Source organism: Podarcis raffonei, chromosome 1 (genome assembly GCF_027172205.1).
Source record: "Podarcis raffonei isolate rPodRaf1 chromosome 1, rPodRaf1.pri, whole genome shotgun sequence".
NCBI lineage: Eukaryota > Metazoa > Chordata > Lepidosauria > Squamata > Lacertidae > Podarcis > Podarcis raffonei.
Genome location: NC_070602.1, coordinates 78,290,586 through 78,304,873, shown reverse-complemented (window position 1 = coordinate 78,304,873; position 14,288 = coordinate 78,290,586). Strand labels below are relative to the sequence as shown.

Sequence of the window (14,288 nt, the reverse complement as noted above, 5' to 3'; positions counted from 1 at the left end):
TGATGTCATTATCTTGTCCAGTATTGGCCTGCTGGTGCCTGGTGAATGATGTGGAAATGTTCCAAACCTGTTCCATGGGAGTCAGCCAGTGTTGAACTTTGCTGTGGTGCAAGCCAAGCAAGCAAGGTCTCACTAGGGGACCAGGGTGCAGGGTGCAGATTCCAACCAGACAGATACTGACAGCTTTTTCCCATGAGCCCATCACACAGAGAAGATACTGGGCAAAACCTTGCCCAATATTTTGCTGCAATCTATGGGTCACAGCGCTGCCAGGCAAAGGCACCCCGTGCTTATTAGGCACGGAACGAGGCATCTGAGAGTGACACTTATAACGCTGTTTGAAAGATGTTGGTCCTTGTGACTCTGTTGGCCTTACCCTTTTTTTACTGCAGTTTTGCTGTCTGTAAAATGGACATATTTGGTTGCTTAAATTTCATAAAGATGATTGATTGTACAATGCTAGTATATGAGACCTTGATTTTAAAAGACCCCACTGTAATGCAAACAAAACACTATTCTTTTAGGGTGATAAAAGACATGTGGATTAGTCCTGAAAAACCAAACACTACCCTGAGAGCACATATCAAAATAATGCTTTTCATGAATCTTAATTACGGGATAGCAAAAATCTACATTATATTATCCACTTCAGAGACAAATGTGGCTCACTATTCAATTACTACAATCAGTACTCATTTAGGAGCAACTCTAACACACTGTCTCTTTGTGAACCATTTTTGTCAGAGTAATTACATTAGTAATAGCTGATTACACAGCAGTCTTATGTTCCTATGAAATTAACGTAATTACAGCAGCTACAAACACATCTGTCTATATTACACTCTAATAAGAAAACTAGTCAGAAGGCGTGCTATGTTTTCAATGTATTTAAAGCTAAAGATCACTGTGGTAAAATTATATTGTTAAGGGAAAGTTTTGGAGAGCTAGGAAGCCCTTGCAATGGGTGATATATGTATTCCACAAAACAAATGGATTTTAAACAAAAAACTCTTATCTCTCACTGAATGGGGCAAAAAAAAAGTCTATTAACTTTTTTAAAAATTACAAAATACTTCCCATGTACTTTTATTACTAATATTTTTGATAATGGTATTCTGCAGTATATAAATTACTAGAATATGTAGACTGTCCAGGGGATCCTGTGTGGGTCAAAGACTTTTGCAGGAAGTCCAGAAGTTGTCTGGTTCCCTGTTAACATGAATGAAATGACAATTACACTGTTGAAGTGGGTAGAACTGTCAGGAGATACCACTGACTGTCAGAAGACAGTGTCAGCAGGAGCTTCTGCAGCACTATCCAGATTTTCTGAGACCCCAAATGCCAGGACACTGAGTGGGGAAGATGATTAGTGGGAGATGGATATTCCAAAATCAGACTGGCATTCATAGGCTTTGTATACACCATATGTTTAAAATACATCATGTTCCCCAAAGGATCCTGATAACGGTAGTTTATGAAATGTGGTGTGAATTGTAGTTCTGTGAATTGTAGCTCCTTGGACTATGTTAGAGGTGGAAAGGAGCCGTATGGGGCAGCTTTGAAGACCGGTGCTGGGTGGGAGAAGCAGTTTCCATTGACTAGTAACCATTTCTGCCTTCTTGAGCAAGGTGTGTGGAGTGTGACTTGCTCCAGGAAAGGAACGATTTGGAGCCAAGGTTAAGCTCCTGACTGTTCCTTTGAAGACACACCTTAACCAACACTGCCCCTGATGTCACACATTGCATTAGTTGTAGGGTGGGTGGATAAGGCTTTCCCAAAACGTCCTTGTGTGCCAAAAGGGGATGTCATGTCAGGTTTGACCCATGGGGTGGAGTTTACCCACCCCTTGGCTTAAGGGGCTAATCTCCTGATCTGCAGGCCATTGAGATTGGAACTGCTCATTATTAACAACTGATTGCCTACCATAGGTTTACATTTTGTTTTTTTAGTTCAAACATGGTTGCTTTGTGGGATGGGAGGCTGTTCTGATAGAGGGTCAAAAATTCAGCCCAGGGATTTGATACTTAAGGAGGAAATGAAACCAGAAGATCTAAAAAAGAGGGAGAGAGAAACTTAACATATTATAATAAAGAGAAATTGAAGTAGAGTTCTGCTGCCCTTCTGATTGGCTATGATATTGCAAGTTGGGGTTGAAATATTATATATAAATCAAATGGGCAAATAAACTTAAGTTACACTTTGAGCACTTTTGGAGAAAGAAGGAGCTGAAATCGAAAGACAAGCCAAGATGGAAGGGGCTGCAGTGGACCAGAACTCCAGAATTCGAAACGAAAGGGCTGGAAATGGCTTTCACTGCTAAGTTTTAACACCTGTAATATAGATTCTATAAGAAGCTGTTGAGAGCAAGGGATTTGGAGTACAGTGTCACTGTGGTCACTAATGTCACCCAGCACTATTTCTCTGTTACAAATGAGTCAGGTGTAGTTGTGCAGGTCCAGTGCCTGAATGTAGTGGTGTGCTAGATGATAGGGATAGGTGAATATGTCAATTTTGGTTTTTCTCAGCCTCTCATTTTTCCAGTGTGAAGTTCAGTTTTTCACATTTTTTTCTGGTGTTCTTTTTAAGTCCTCATGAAACTTCATCAACATTTCACTGCTAATTTATATACATTTTAAATGTGATTTTCTTTATACATTTTTGCAAAGCAATTTTTGCATGTTATTTTCACTAATAAGCAAAAATAACTTTTATGCACACTTTACCTTAGTACATGCATTTTTGTAAACATTTCTTGGCTTGAGAATAGCATTGCAAAATTCAGAGAAGCCTGAATTTTGAAGTGTGACTGCTTAGGTTCTTATATTGTTTTGGAAACTGTGAGTTAGGTAGGTTCACCTTTAAATATGAACTGAATTGAATCTCTTTCCTCGTGAATGAGAACCAATTAGCTAAAGCTGAATCCTAATTTGGAGGTATTGTAGGTGGGTGGCTCCCAGGTCCAGGAATTAGGCAGACTGCCTGTTCTTAATGGGGTTGCACTCTGACTAAAGGAACAAAGTGATCCATTATTGCCACTGGAAGCTCAAGTGATCGCAGTGGTGAGGAGTGTTTTCTATCAATTTAGGCCTTTTTTGACCCAATGTACATCATTTACTTGCTTACGTTGAACCACATGTTGTTGGTTATGGTTGGTTTTGGTTGAGTAAAGAAGAATTCACTGAATCCCTAGATCCAAACATGGGGCAGAATACTCTCTGGTAAGAGAGAGCCACAACAGAGGTTTTAAAACATGAAACATGCAGCAAAGTAAAGTGTGGGAATATGGGCTGTTAGATCTTTTAAATGTCTCATTTTAAGTAGCTTACAGTGCCTCCCCTTTCTACTCCCTTGGCATAGAATGCACCACACAATTTGGCAAATTAAAATTGGCTTACATACAAACTCATGTGCTTTCCCATACAGCAGCCAGAAAACACAGGTAGAAATCTTGGGTTACAAAATATAGTAACAAGTTTCTGAGCACGTGATCTGAGCTTGGAACGATTGAGCTCAGACATCCTATCTGGTCGGGTTCACATGTTGGAAGAGAATGAACAATAGAATTTGACTTTCTTCCTTATTTTCTAAAAACTAAAAAGCCATACAATGAAAAATATTGCTATGCTTCAGAACACATGCAGTTTTTGCCTTAATAAACACATCATCTATTAGTCACAGTGTATGTGTCACATTCACATCTATAAAATGGAAAAATACCTTTCCTCCTCCACGGAATGTGACATTTATTAATGGCTCTGGGTCATTCAGTACTACAGTGATGTGAGTCACATAAATATTGCATATATATGTCAAGAGTTGAATCTTGACTGTATATTGTCTGAGTCAAAATACCTTCTACAGCTAACATTTAGAGCAACTAATGTTGCTATTAGTGGATGTGTACTTGGGTTTACTTAATCTATCAAACAATGTATCATTATTATAATGTATCATTATTTTCATAATGAAAATTAATGGCACCTAGTCCTCCATAATAAACAAATGCTCAGCTCACTCCTGGTGAAGTCAAAACAACCCAAATAGATGTACTTTGTATTATTTGTATTATTCTTATTTATAAAGGCAGCTTTATAAAAATGCTGATAATAGTAATGTTGGATTAAACACCTTTGCTAAGGAATGGCACTATAGTGATTAGAAAATCACACCATTTTTTAATGTAAAAATCTAGAGACCTGGCAAAATGCGTAGACTACTTTAGCCAAAGCATATTTTACAACATTAGGATTTCAGTCTCATCCACATCAATGAGCTCTTAATTACACATTCATTTCCCTTTGCAGTTTATGTGGAAGCATATTAGAAGTGTGAAAATAAAAGCAGTAGCAAGTGGTTGTCATCCAAGAATGCAAATTCACTGAATAGTAAAGGAGAAAATGAAGATGGGGTGTGAGTTTCAAGTAATTTGAAAGCTTTCAATGATCTTTCAGAAATAATTGTTATATGAGTAGTTTAAAATCATGGTCTTTAAAAAAAAGAGATTGCAGGGAATATAAAATAGCCTCTGTGAGCTAAAAATATGATATTCTATTCTGATTTCTAGGTAAAGTTTAAGAAATGCTTGTGAGGAAAATGAAACTAATAAATTCATAAAAATAAGGCATAAAAATAAGGGGAAATGGAACGTGATCAATTAAACCTCTAAATTGCATACCTGTATACATTTAACTTCTGACTAAAGAATGCACTGGGAGTTTAAATTACTGAAAGGGGGAAGTAGGAGAGACCCATTAACATTTGGAGGAAGGTGTCACATGGTCAAAATGACATGTATCTTTGTATGTTGGCCTTCAAATGCAAAGTGAATTGAATTCCCCCCCCATCCTTAATCACTACATCTTTTGGTAGCAAATTCCATAGTTAACTATGTGCTGTACAAATAAATGGTTCCATTTATAGGTCCTGAAGCTTCCATTTTCAGCATCATTGGAAGACTGGGTTGTAGTGTTATATGTATCCACTTTTTCTACACTGCACGTTTTGTGGGCCTTGGGATGCTGGGCTGTAGGCTGTAAAGAGAAGAAATAAGGCAACTGGCAACAAACACTTGTGGGAACTTTTTATTTTGTATTGCTTTTGTGTGATCTGTTACTACCAGGAATTCTTATTACATGCAAAAGTTTCAAATGTAAGCTGAATAGGTTGAAACAACGCTCATTAAAAGAATGGCAAAATAATCACATCTAATAGAGTTTTTCACACAGTGTAAAGATTATTCATAACTATATTAATGGAACACTTTAAAAATTGTTTACAGTGTTTGGAATTCAAAGGGCAAGTAAAATAGAACATTAGTCCAAGTGGTCAATGTCCATTTTTTCAGATGTTCATTTTCTTCTGATGTTCAGGAATTTCTGTGGTGCTGAATGTTGGTAATCTATAAAAAAAGGGAGACATATTCAAAATGTTATATTTCTCATTGTGAATTCTCACCATTCTCACTTCAAAATTGCCCTGGCTCCCTGGCATTTCCCTGCATATGCCTCAAAATCCCAATCTGAGCATTCACATGGCAGGAGAGGGGATTGCTTTTGTGACATTAAGAGTTTATTGATACAAGCTACTTTAATTAATTTATTTTACATAAAGACTACCTTTGCAAATTGAGAGTCAAATGCTAGCCTCCATGGGGTAAAATGGGAAAAGAGGGAGAGAGGAGGGGAGAGAAAGAGAATGGGAAGAGGGGTAAATTTTTATAAATGTGACAGTCTCGATTTGGCATCCAGATTTTGAAACTTCCAACCCTCACAGCCTTTCATAGTTTGGTAAAGACCCTCTTGTTTAGATAGGTTTTCTGTTTAGATTAACCCATGCTCCTCCTGATTCACTCTCCCAACCTCCTTACAAAGGTCTTTACAGAGACTGTATGCTAGAGAACTAAGTCTGCACTCTTCATTTATTTCCCCAGAACACTGGAAGGCCTGGCTCAGGATGGGTTCAGTCCTTGAGACATAAAGAAGGAATGAATGCCTTTGCAGACAGCTGTTCTCCTGGACTGCTTATCAGTAGAGAGGCTGCCTTTGAACAAAAGTAGCCAAATCCCTACAACTGCCTGAGTGCTAGACTTGATGACCCATGAGATCCTTTCCAAATCTATAATCGTATAATTCTTACAGGCAGACTTCATTCAAAATCCATTCAAAATTCACAGCAAGTGAAAATGACTAATGGTTTTGATTTTGCAAAATACTGAGCACTTTTTTTCTTTTAAGGACACAATTTTTAAAATAGCCTTAATCCAATGCATGTGAGTAATGCAGCTGATTTTAAAGAAAAAGTGCTTTCATGTACTAAAACGATTGAAGCTGCGTAAGAAATGCTTAGCAGGTTGTTGAACTCTGAAGTATGGGTGTACATTTCACATGACAGCTTTAACATGCAATCATGCAGATTACTATGAAGGTCAGTAACAGGCTATATAGATACCGTCCTCTGAAACGTGTTACCCATTCATTTCATGGGAAAGGGCTTGGAAAAGTGTTCTTGCCTCTTTATATAACATAAAGCTGAGAAGATGGAGCACATGCAGAAGGTACCAGTTTAAATCCCTGGCATATCCAGGTATGTCTGGAGCCCATTCTGAAACCCTGGAGAGGAACTGCCACTCCGTATAGGCAGTACTGAGCTGCATGCCGTAGACCAACTCAGTCTAAGGCAGCTTCCTCTGCTCCTCGTGTTCCTAAAGTTAACTCCAGATTTAGAGTTCTCTAGTTTATTTTATACTGAAGTAGTTGAACGGTTACACCTCCTACATAAATTATGTACCATTTCTTTAAAAAACGAACAACAAAAAGTTTGGCTTTGCAAAGAGGATTCGTAAAAAGATGCACAAAGGCCATTGATGAATGTAATTACAAATAAATACTTTTCATAACTGCATTCAAATCATCCAAGTCAAGCTTGTAATACTGTTCTTCACTATCAGACGAAGCATATCTTCTACCATCTGTAAAAGAAAAAAGCAAGCCAAATTACCTTGAGTTCTATATATGGCTGCTTATGATCTTTGAGGTTGAATGCACATCTGACCAGCCATCTGATAAATAGGTTTTCACACAGATAATATAGCTTACAAATCTCAATACTTGGGCTTGAGTGGATGATGGAAATGACCAAAAAGAGATTGGAAAGTATTTTCTAGCCTGCTCAAATGTTTTAATAACCTTGAATGTAAAAGCCCTTCTACAAATACAAACAGAGCAATTAAAGTTGAATGAGGGAAAGTGAGATGAAAACAGCTGGAATTCTTGCCAATTCATCCACCATAAAAGACTTAAGGAGCCTCAGATATCCATACAAGCATTGATCTATATAACTGCTCAGCCTGCATTGCTTGTGGGGATCTGAAGAGTTTACAACAGTCTGCAATATTAGTATATTCACTGGAGATTTCCTCAATAACTTTTGTACAGAATTCATTTAAGATGGAACTAATTTTGAAGGCTTCAGGTACACACACAATTCTGACTGTAGTTTTTTTGGCTTAGCTTTTATGGTGATCATCCAGCTGCTCTGAACAAAATAAAAAGGGGCAAAAGAAAGCCATAGGATTTCAGACACCTCCAGGTTTCCTTGATCCTGGACATGGGCATAGCCAGGATTTAATTTGGGGGGGGGCAGGTTTTATGTTAGGGCGGCAGAACTGAGTTATCTGTGATGTAATCAGTTAAGTATTTTTATTTATATGGGGGGGGGGCCTGCTACCCTCTGGCTATTCCCATGATCCTGGACCAGTTTGTGCTGAGTTTCTCTCTTCCACTTCAGCCAAAGAGGTGCTGCTCTGTATCATTATAGGAGATACTGGATGCTGAGCTGGATCCAATCAAAGTCTATGCAGCTGACCATTCTTTTCCTACCTGCAGTGAAACTTGATACCTCTGGTCACTTGCAAGCAGGACAAAGAAGGTAACAGCCTTCTCCTGTTTAATTTTTCTGGTATTGATCCTCTTTGCTAACTTGTGATTGACATGACACATTATTATTATTATTATTAATACCCTGCCGATCTGGCAGGGTTTCCCCAGCCACTCTAGGCAGCTTACAGCACATATAAAAACAGTAAAATGTCAACATAAAAAACTTCCCGATACATACAGGGCTGCCTTCAGGTGTCTTCTCATGCCACAGCCTGTTCTAATACTGCCTCTTCCACCCCTTTATCCTGAGATTTCTCAGATTATTTTTACAAGCCCGCTCACACGCATTGGTGGGTGGTGTTGGGACCACGCCCCGGACCCACAAGTGATCTGCCAAATATTCTTCCTCATTGTGTTCTTGCCCTGTGGATATCGAAGTGAACCAGCGCCTGCTATTATTACTTTTTCCAGTGGTAGTTACTTTGATTCTGCATATTTATTTTTAACCTCCACATTTGTCCTCAATTTGAAAGCCCTTTAACCAAACCCAAATCAGGTCCTTACTAAACAAAAAGGCAAAAACAGCTGATGGGAAGGACAATTGGGGTATTGCTGTGGGTGGGTGGCGGGGAGAGATTAATCCATTAATCCATTAATCCATTAATCTTTTGGTGGGGCACCATTACTTTCTCCCCCTACCCATGCAAGTTAAAGGGAGAATGAGCTGGAATACACTGGACCCTCAAAAATAGGGGGGGGTGAAGACCCATTTTAAGTTTTACTACGGTTTTACTATGGGTAATATATAGCGGAGTGCCTCTGTGAAACAGCTGAAGAAAAGCAACACACAAGCAAATCATGATACTCAGAGAATTCTTAAGAAAGGATAGCTCTGAGAAAAATGGCCGGAGTAAAATGATCACATTACATTTAGCCACATCTTTCTCCCTGAGCCACATTGCTTCCACAGTACTCCACAGAAAGTTCTCAAAGTATAAAGTATCATGTTATGCACAGATCCTGTAAATACATATTAAGGAGATTGTGGAAATGTAGTTCCTACTTCAGTGTAACATCTTCATCTCGAAAAGCTTATACCTCCTCTATGACATCCTTCTATTAGCAAGTTTAGTTTTCAGATTGTTTGCAACGTCCTTGTTACATACCGTAGCTTATAGCTAAACAATTTTACAAAATTAGTTTTCAGGTTGCTTGTATGTCTCCATATTAATTCATTACATTTAAGCAAGTGCTAATTTTACATAGCCCCACTGGGAACCAGTTTATTGTTGCTTTTTAAAAAAATCAATCAGGAAGCTACTTAGAGCCTTTTAACTGGAATAAATCATTAACTTTGTGGTGGTTGTGGTAGGCAGTTTTCCTCCTAAGTATTTCAAATTAATGCCCAACTAAACTTTTTTTATTTGAGATTTCACCCTGTAACAAACATTTTGAAATTCAATGTAGTATTAAAAACAGCCATTAAATGGTTTTTTAACTGAACCAAGCATTTTTATTTTCATTTTTTTGAAAATGAGACACCAAACTTACATCTTCCCTTGAGATACAGCATTGATTGTGGACCCCAGTTTCTTGCTATTGGATTACCCTGAAAAGAGAAAGTAGCCACAATTCACTGGAAACTTGTCATGTACTGCTGCAGAGTTTGGAGGATATTTTAGCTAAAACCTTTACCTTTGGGGTGTGGGATGATTCAACTACGAAAAAGACCATCATGATGACAAAAGCACAAACTAATGCTGTTTTAACTTTCTGCAAGAAAAACAGTATATATTTTTCTTTGATTATTCAGAATAAAACCCACTGTAACAAATATTTAAAAGCATAAAAGAGACCTAGTAAGTTGCTTACCATGCTGGCAGGTCTTTTGTCACTCGCTTCTATCACCGAAATGTGATCAAAGGTTTGGTTTGGCATTCTTACTTTTAAATAGCTGCTGATGATAAAATACGCAAGTTCAGCTGATCATAGATGTTTTGCTTGGGGTTGTTTTTCTCCCGCCCCTAAAAAAAAGCCTTTGTTTTCCAGGGAAGGGTTTACGCCAAGTTTGATATGTGGAAATTAGATATATAGTAATTTACCTTCTCCCAGAAGCAAAGCAGCAAATTAGCGTCAGAGGCTCCTTGACAAAAGGGTAGCTAATGATAGTTGTTCCCGTGAGATCCGGAAACAATCTGTACACACAGGGAACAAAATGCAAGACAAAAGGTGACTAAATGTCAAGCATTTCTACTTGGTACTTCACACATTTTCTTAGGCCTTCATTCATTTTTCTGCAATAATTAATATATGGTTGGAGGAAAGCTACTTTTTTTTGTTAATGGGCTTCCTCTTAGTGGACTCTTCTTAGGCTCTCCATTCAGCAGTTGAAGATTATCATTAAATCATCAGTTTAGGAACATTTTGCTGTATTATATGTTTCTCTTATAAATAAGAGCTATCCTGAGGCACTTTTATAAGTCTTGACTCCTAGGCCCTCAGCTCTTAGGAGCCCAGGATGATCCATGACACTGAACAGCTGGTGAAACGTAATCTAAACACGTTCATCGATATGATTAAACTAACACTGGCATGCATATAAATATTGTTTGGTAGTGAAATGTTATTGTTTATATTCTGTTGGTAGTCTAAGCCTTCTTTGGTTGAAACTCCAGATTTCCAAATGCCTTGGTGCCTTTCACGACTTAAATATCAGTGTATCTCCCTAATGCAGCAACTAAGAGAGTTATAGCTATGGTGGCTCACAACCAGACCTTGAGGCGGGGCAATTCCACTGGCTGCTGGCCTGTTTGCAAGCACAATTCAAGTTGCTTGCCCTTGAAACCCTACATGCTTTTGGACCAAGGTAGCTGAAGGACTAGCTTCTTGCTGCATACTTCCTTTGTCAATGGAAGCCCTTCTCCAGCTGTCTCCATCTGCAGAAGTTAGGTGGATGATGACGGGCAAGAGAGCCTTCTCATCTGCATTGCCCCTTCTGTGCAGTGATGGCAACACCTTGTTTCCTTTGTGCAGAACCACTCTGCCTGTTCAGAGCCTTGGTACCAATCTGAACATGCAGAGTGGTCCTCTGAGTGGTCCAGCACTGTGAACACTGTGAACACTTACTTGGAAAGTAAGCTTGGAAAGTCTAAGCCCTCCTTGGGAGAGGACGTCTATGAGAGTCCACATTCAGGTGTGTAGGAGGAGGGGCAATTCTGAAGCAGCAGTGAAGAAGAAAATACATCGCATTCACAAAGAAACCCCTTGAAGTCACCCGCCATTAGAGCATTGTCTGAATTACAGTATTACAGATGACCATGGATGACTCTGAATTACTCAGTGGCCTTACTCTGTAAAAATGCTCACCATGCACCACAATAAGTAGCATTGATGTTGCAAATCTTGTAATGCAATCTGTGCAGTTGCTGTACATGGTTTCTCAGATATGTGCCTAGATTTAAATAGTCAGTTACTGTCTTATTATAATGGCTTTTCTCCACTTCTAGTTCAGTTTTATTTTATCAAATATCCCCCTTGTCATCAGGATCATGAAAAATGCAGACACACACAGCTAAAGCCAACATACATTCTGATAAGGATCTCCTATGCTGTGATTGTAAAACCTTGTTCTGTCTACCTTTCCAATTGTATTGGTTATTTGTTTAGGGTTCTTCTTGAATTGAAAATAAACCTGCTAATATCATAATGGTATTATACAAATCTATAGTGCGGCCACATTTGGAGTACTGTGTACAGTTCTGGTTGCCTCATCTCAAAAAGGATATTGTAGACTTGGAAAAGGTTCAGAAAAGGGCAACTAAAATGATCAAGGAGGTGGAGTGACTCTTCCTAAGAAATAAAGGTTGCAGCGTTTAGGACTTTTGTTATTACATTATTGTGCTGTATCAATAAAGCATACTTTATCAATGTTGCCCATAAAGGTAAAGGTAAAGGGACCCCTGACCATTAGGTCCAGTCATGACCGACTCTGGGGTTGCGGCACTCATCTTGCTTTATTGGGCGAGGGAGCCGGCGTTTGTCCACAGACAGCTTCCGGGTCATGTGGCCAGCATGACTAAGCTGCTTCTGGCGAACCAGAGCAGCGCATGGAAACGGCGTTTACCTTCCCACCAGAGCGGTACCTATTTATCTACTTGCACTTTGATGTGCTTTCGAACTGCTAGGTTGGCAGGAGCAGGGACCGAGCAACGGGAGCTCACCCCGTCACGGGGGTTCGAACTGCTGACCTTCTGATCGGAAGGTCCTAGGCTCTGTGGTTTAACCCACAGCACCACCCCCATCCCAATGTTGCCCATTTTTTACATTTTTTTAAATACATTATATAATAACATTACAGAATGGGAGTTGGCATAAGCCAATGTTGCCCATAGGCTTATGCCAACTCCCATTCTGTAATGTTATTGTATAATGTATTAAAAGATTACTTCCCTGAGGTGGAAGAATACATATGATGAATACATTCAAAATTGGTTTCCTCTGCATTCTTTTCCTACTTTTAAAAATCTGTCAGTGGTATTTGTTGTTGCCTAATAAGCTCATATCAAAACAACCACTGTTCAAGGCATTAATTTGTGAATCTGCGTCCATCTGTTCTGTTGAAATAATGCTGATGTTATGGTGACATCTTGGTGTTGATGCTGTTCATCTTTTTTTCTTCTTCCAATAATTACATAAATTGTAGTCCTAGCTTGTTGGCTTTGTTCTTAACCAAATGGCTTGTTTTATTCTGCATGTTCAATTTCATTTTGAGAGAGTTATTATCCAGAGCTCAGTAATTAAGATGCTAATCACTGCACAAATCAGTTATAATGCATTAAATCATTGAGTGAAAAATGGGCAGAATTTTACAACCAGTCATCCCTCATGTATGCTTATAAAGAGATGTCTGTTCAACAGGTTGTCACCTTACCTTTTAGGCATTGGACAGTTGACGTGTATTCTGACTTGGAATATTTGACTTAAGATTTGTTCACCTAAAACTTTTCTGTTTGAGTCTACTTTTTATTTAGGAAGCAAGATTTAAATCTGGGCAGAGCAATTCTATTGAGGAGCTAGGCAGCACAGAGTGACTAGGGCAGAAAGCGGTCAGTTTTATTGTAGTTTGTTGTTGTTGCACAGCTGAGAGGTCCAAGAATTGGGTCCCTGGAAGATGCTGCAGGGCTCTAGCTAGGATGCAAAGCCCCTGGTACCCCAAGCATCCCATCTGGTGACTTTCTGCTAGCTAGTGCTAGTGCCAGCGGGAGAGCTACCAGTGGTAACGTCCTATCCTCCAGGGCGAAGCTCAGGACTTCCATTGTGGCAAAGCCTAGTAGGGAACTCTTCTGTATGACTCCATGTCATCTAAGACATTCTTCACTACCAACCTTACTGTACGCTTGTGAAACACAGACCACTTATCTAAGACCACACCACTATCAACATCAGGGGGAGTTAGGATCTTACCCTTAGGCTGATCAATCAGTGAATCAATTTTGTGAGAGCAAATCGTGAACAGTGGGACTGAGAAGAAGAAGAAGAGTTTGGATTTGATATCCCGCTTTATCACTACCCCAAGGAGTCTCAAAGCGGCTAACATTCTCCTTTCCCTTCCTCCCCCACAACAAACACTCTGTGAGGTGAGTGGGGCTGAGAGACTTCAGAGAAGTGTGACTGGCCCAAGGTCACCCAGTAGCTGCATGTGGAGGAGCAGAGACGTGAACCCGGTTCCCCAGATTACGAGACTACCGCTCTTAACCACTACACCACACTGGCTCTCTGAGAGTTAAGACTTAGCATGCCTATTTATTCTTTGAAGTTATTTTAGTTGTAATCAGTGCTTTTTTTCAGCCAGGACTCACTAGAACTCAGTTCTGGCACCTCTCAGGTGGGAGCCATTGCCATTATAAGAGAACAAGGAAGGCGTTCATGGTGAGTTCTGGCACCTCTTTATCTAGAAAAATAGCACTGGTTTGTGAAATGATGGTGGCCTTTCTATCTATAGCTTTGTTTAGTTATAAGTTATTTTACACTTTCTTCTATGCAGTGGTACCTCGGGTTACAAACGCTTCAGGTTACAAACACTTCAGGTTGCAGACTCTGCTAACCCGGAAGTAGCACCTCAGGTTAAGAACTTTACCTCAGGATGAGAATAGAAATTGCGATCCAGTGGGGTGGTGGCAGCGGGAGGCCCCCATTAGCTAAAGTGGTACCTCAGGTTAAAAACAATTTCAGATTAAGAACAGACCTCCAGAACAAATTAAGTATGTAACCAGAGGTACCACTGTATCTTAAATAGGCATCTGTATTTCCTGGTTTGAATATATATGTGTGTGTTTCCTATTTTCTGGTAAGTCACTGTGAACTGCCTGTGGCAAAAAAAGCGACTAATAAATGTAACAACAACAATAATCT

At 39.3% G+C, this 14,288-nt stretch overlaps 1 protein-coding gene across 2 annotated transcripts; it reads right to left on the bottom strand.

Moving 5' to 3' along the window:
- Window positions 1-5,107: 5,107 nt before the first annotated feature.
- On the bottom strand, window positions 5,108-9,938 carry LOC128402599 (spexin prohormone 2-like). Of its 2 annotated transcripts, XM_053366848.1 has the most exons (5): window positions 9,750-9,936; window positions 9,573-9,650; window positions 9,429-9,486; window positions 6,887-6,967; window positions 5,108-5,398 (listed from the first exon to the last, which is right to left on the bottom strand). In XM_053366848.1, exons 1-5 carry the CDS (start codon window positions 9,813-9,815, stop codon window positions 5,349-5,351), a joined length of 333 nt encoding a protein of 110 aa, XP_053222823.1. In that variant the 5' UTR covers window positions 9,816-9,936; the 3' UTR covers window positions 5,108-5,348. The 2 variants fall into 2 exon arrangements, with proteins under 2 accessions (XP_053222823.1, XP_053222832.1); XM_053366857.1 differs by lacking the exon at window positions 9,573-9,650 and having other exon boundaries at window positions 9,750-9,938.
- Between the last annotated feature and the right edge of the window lie 4,350 nt (window positions 9,939-14,288).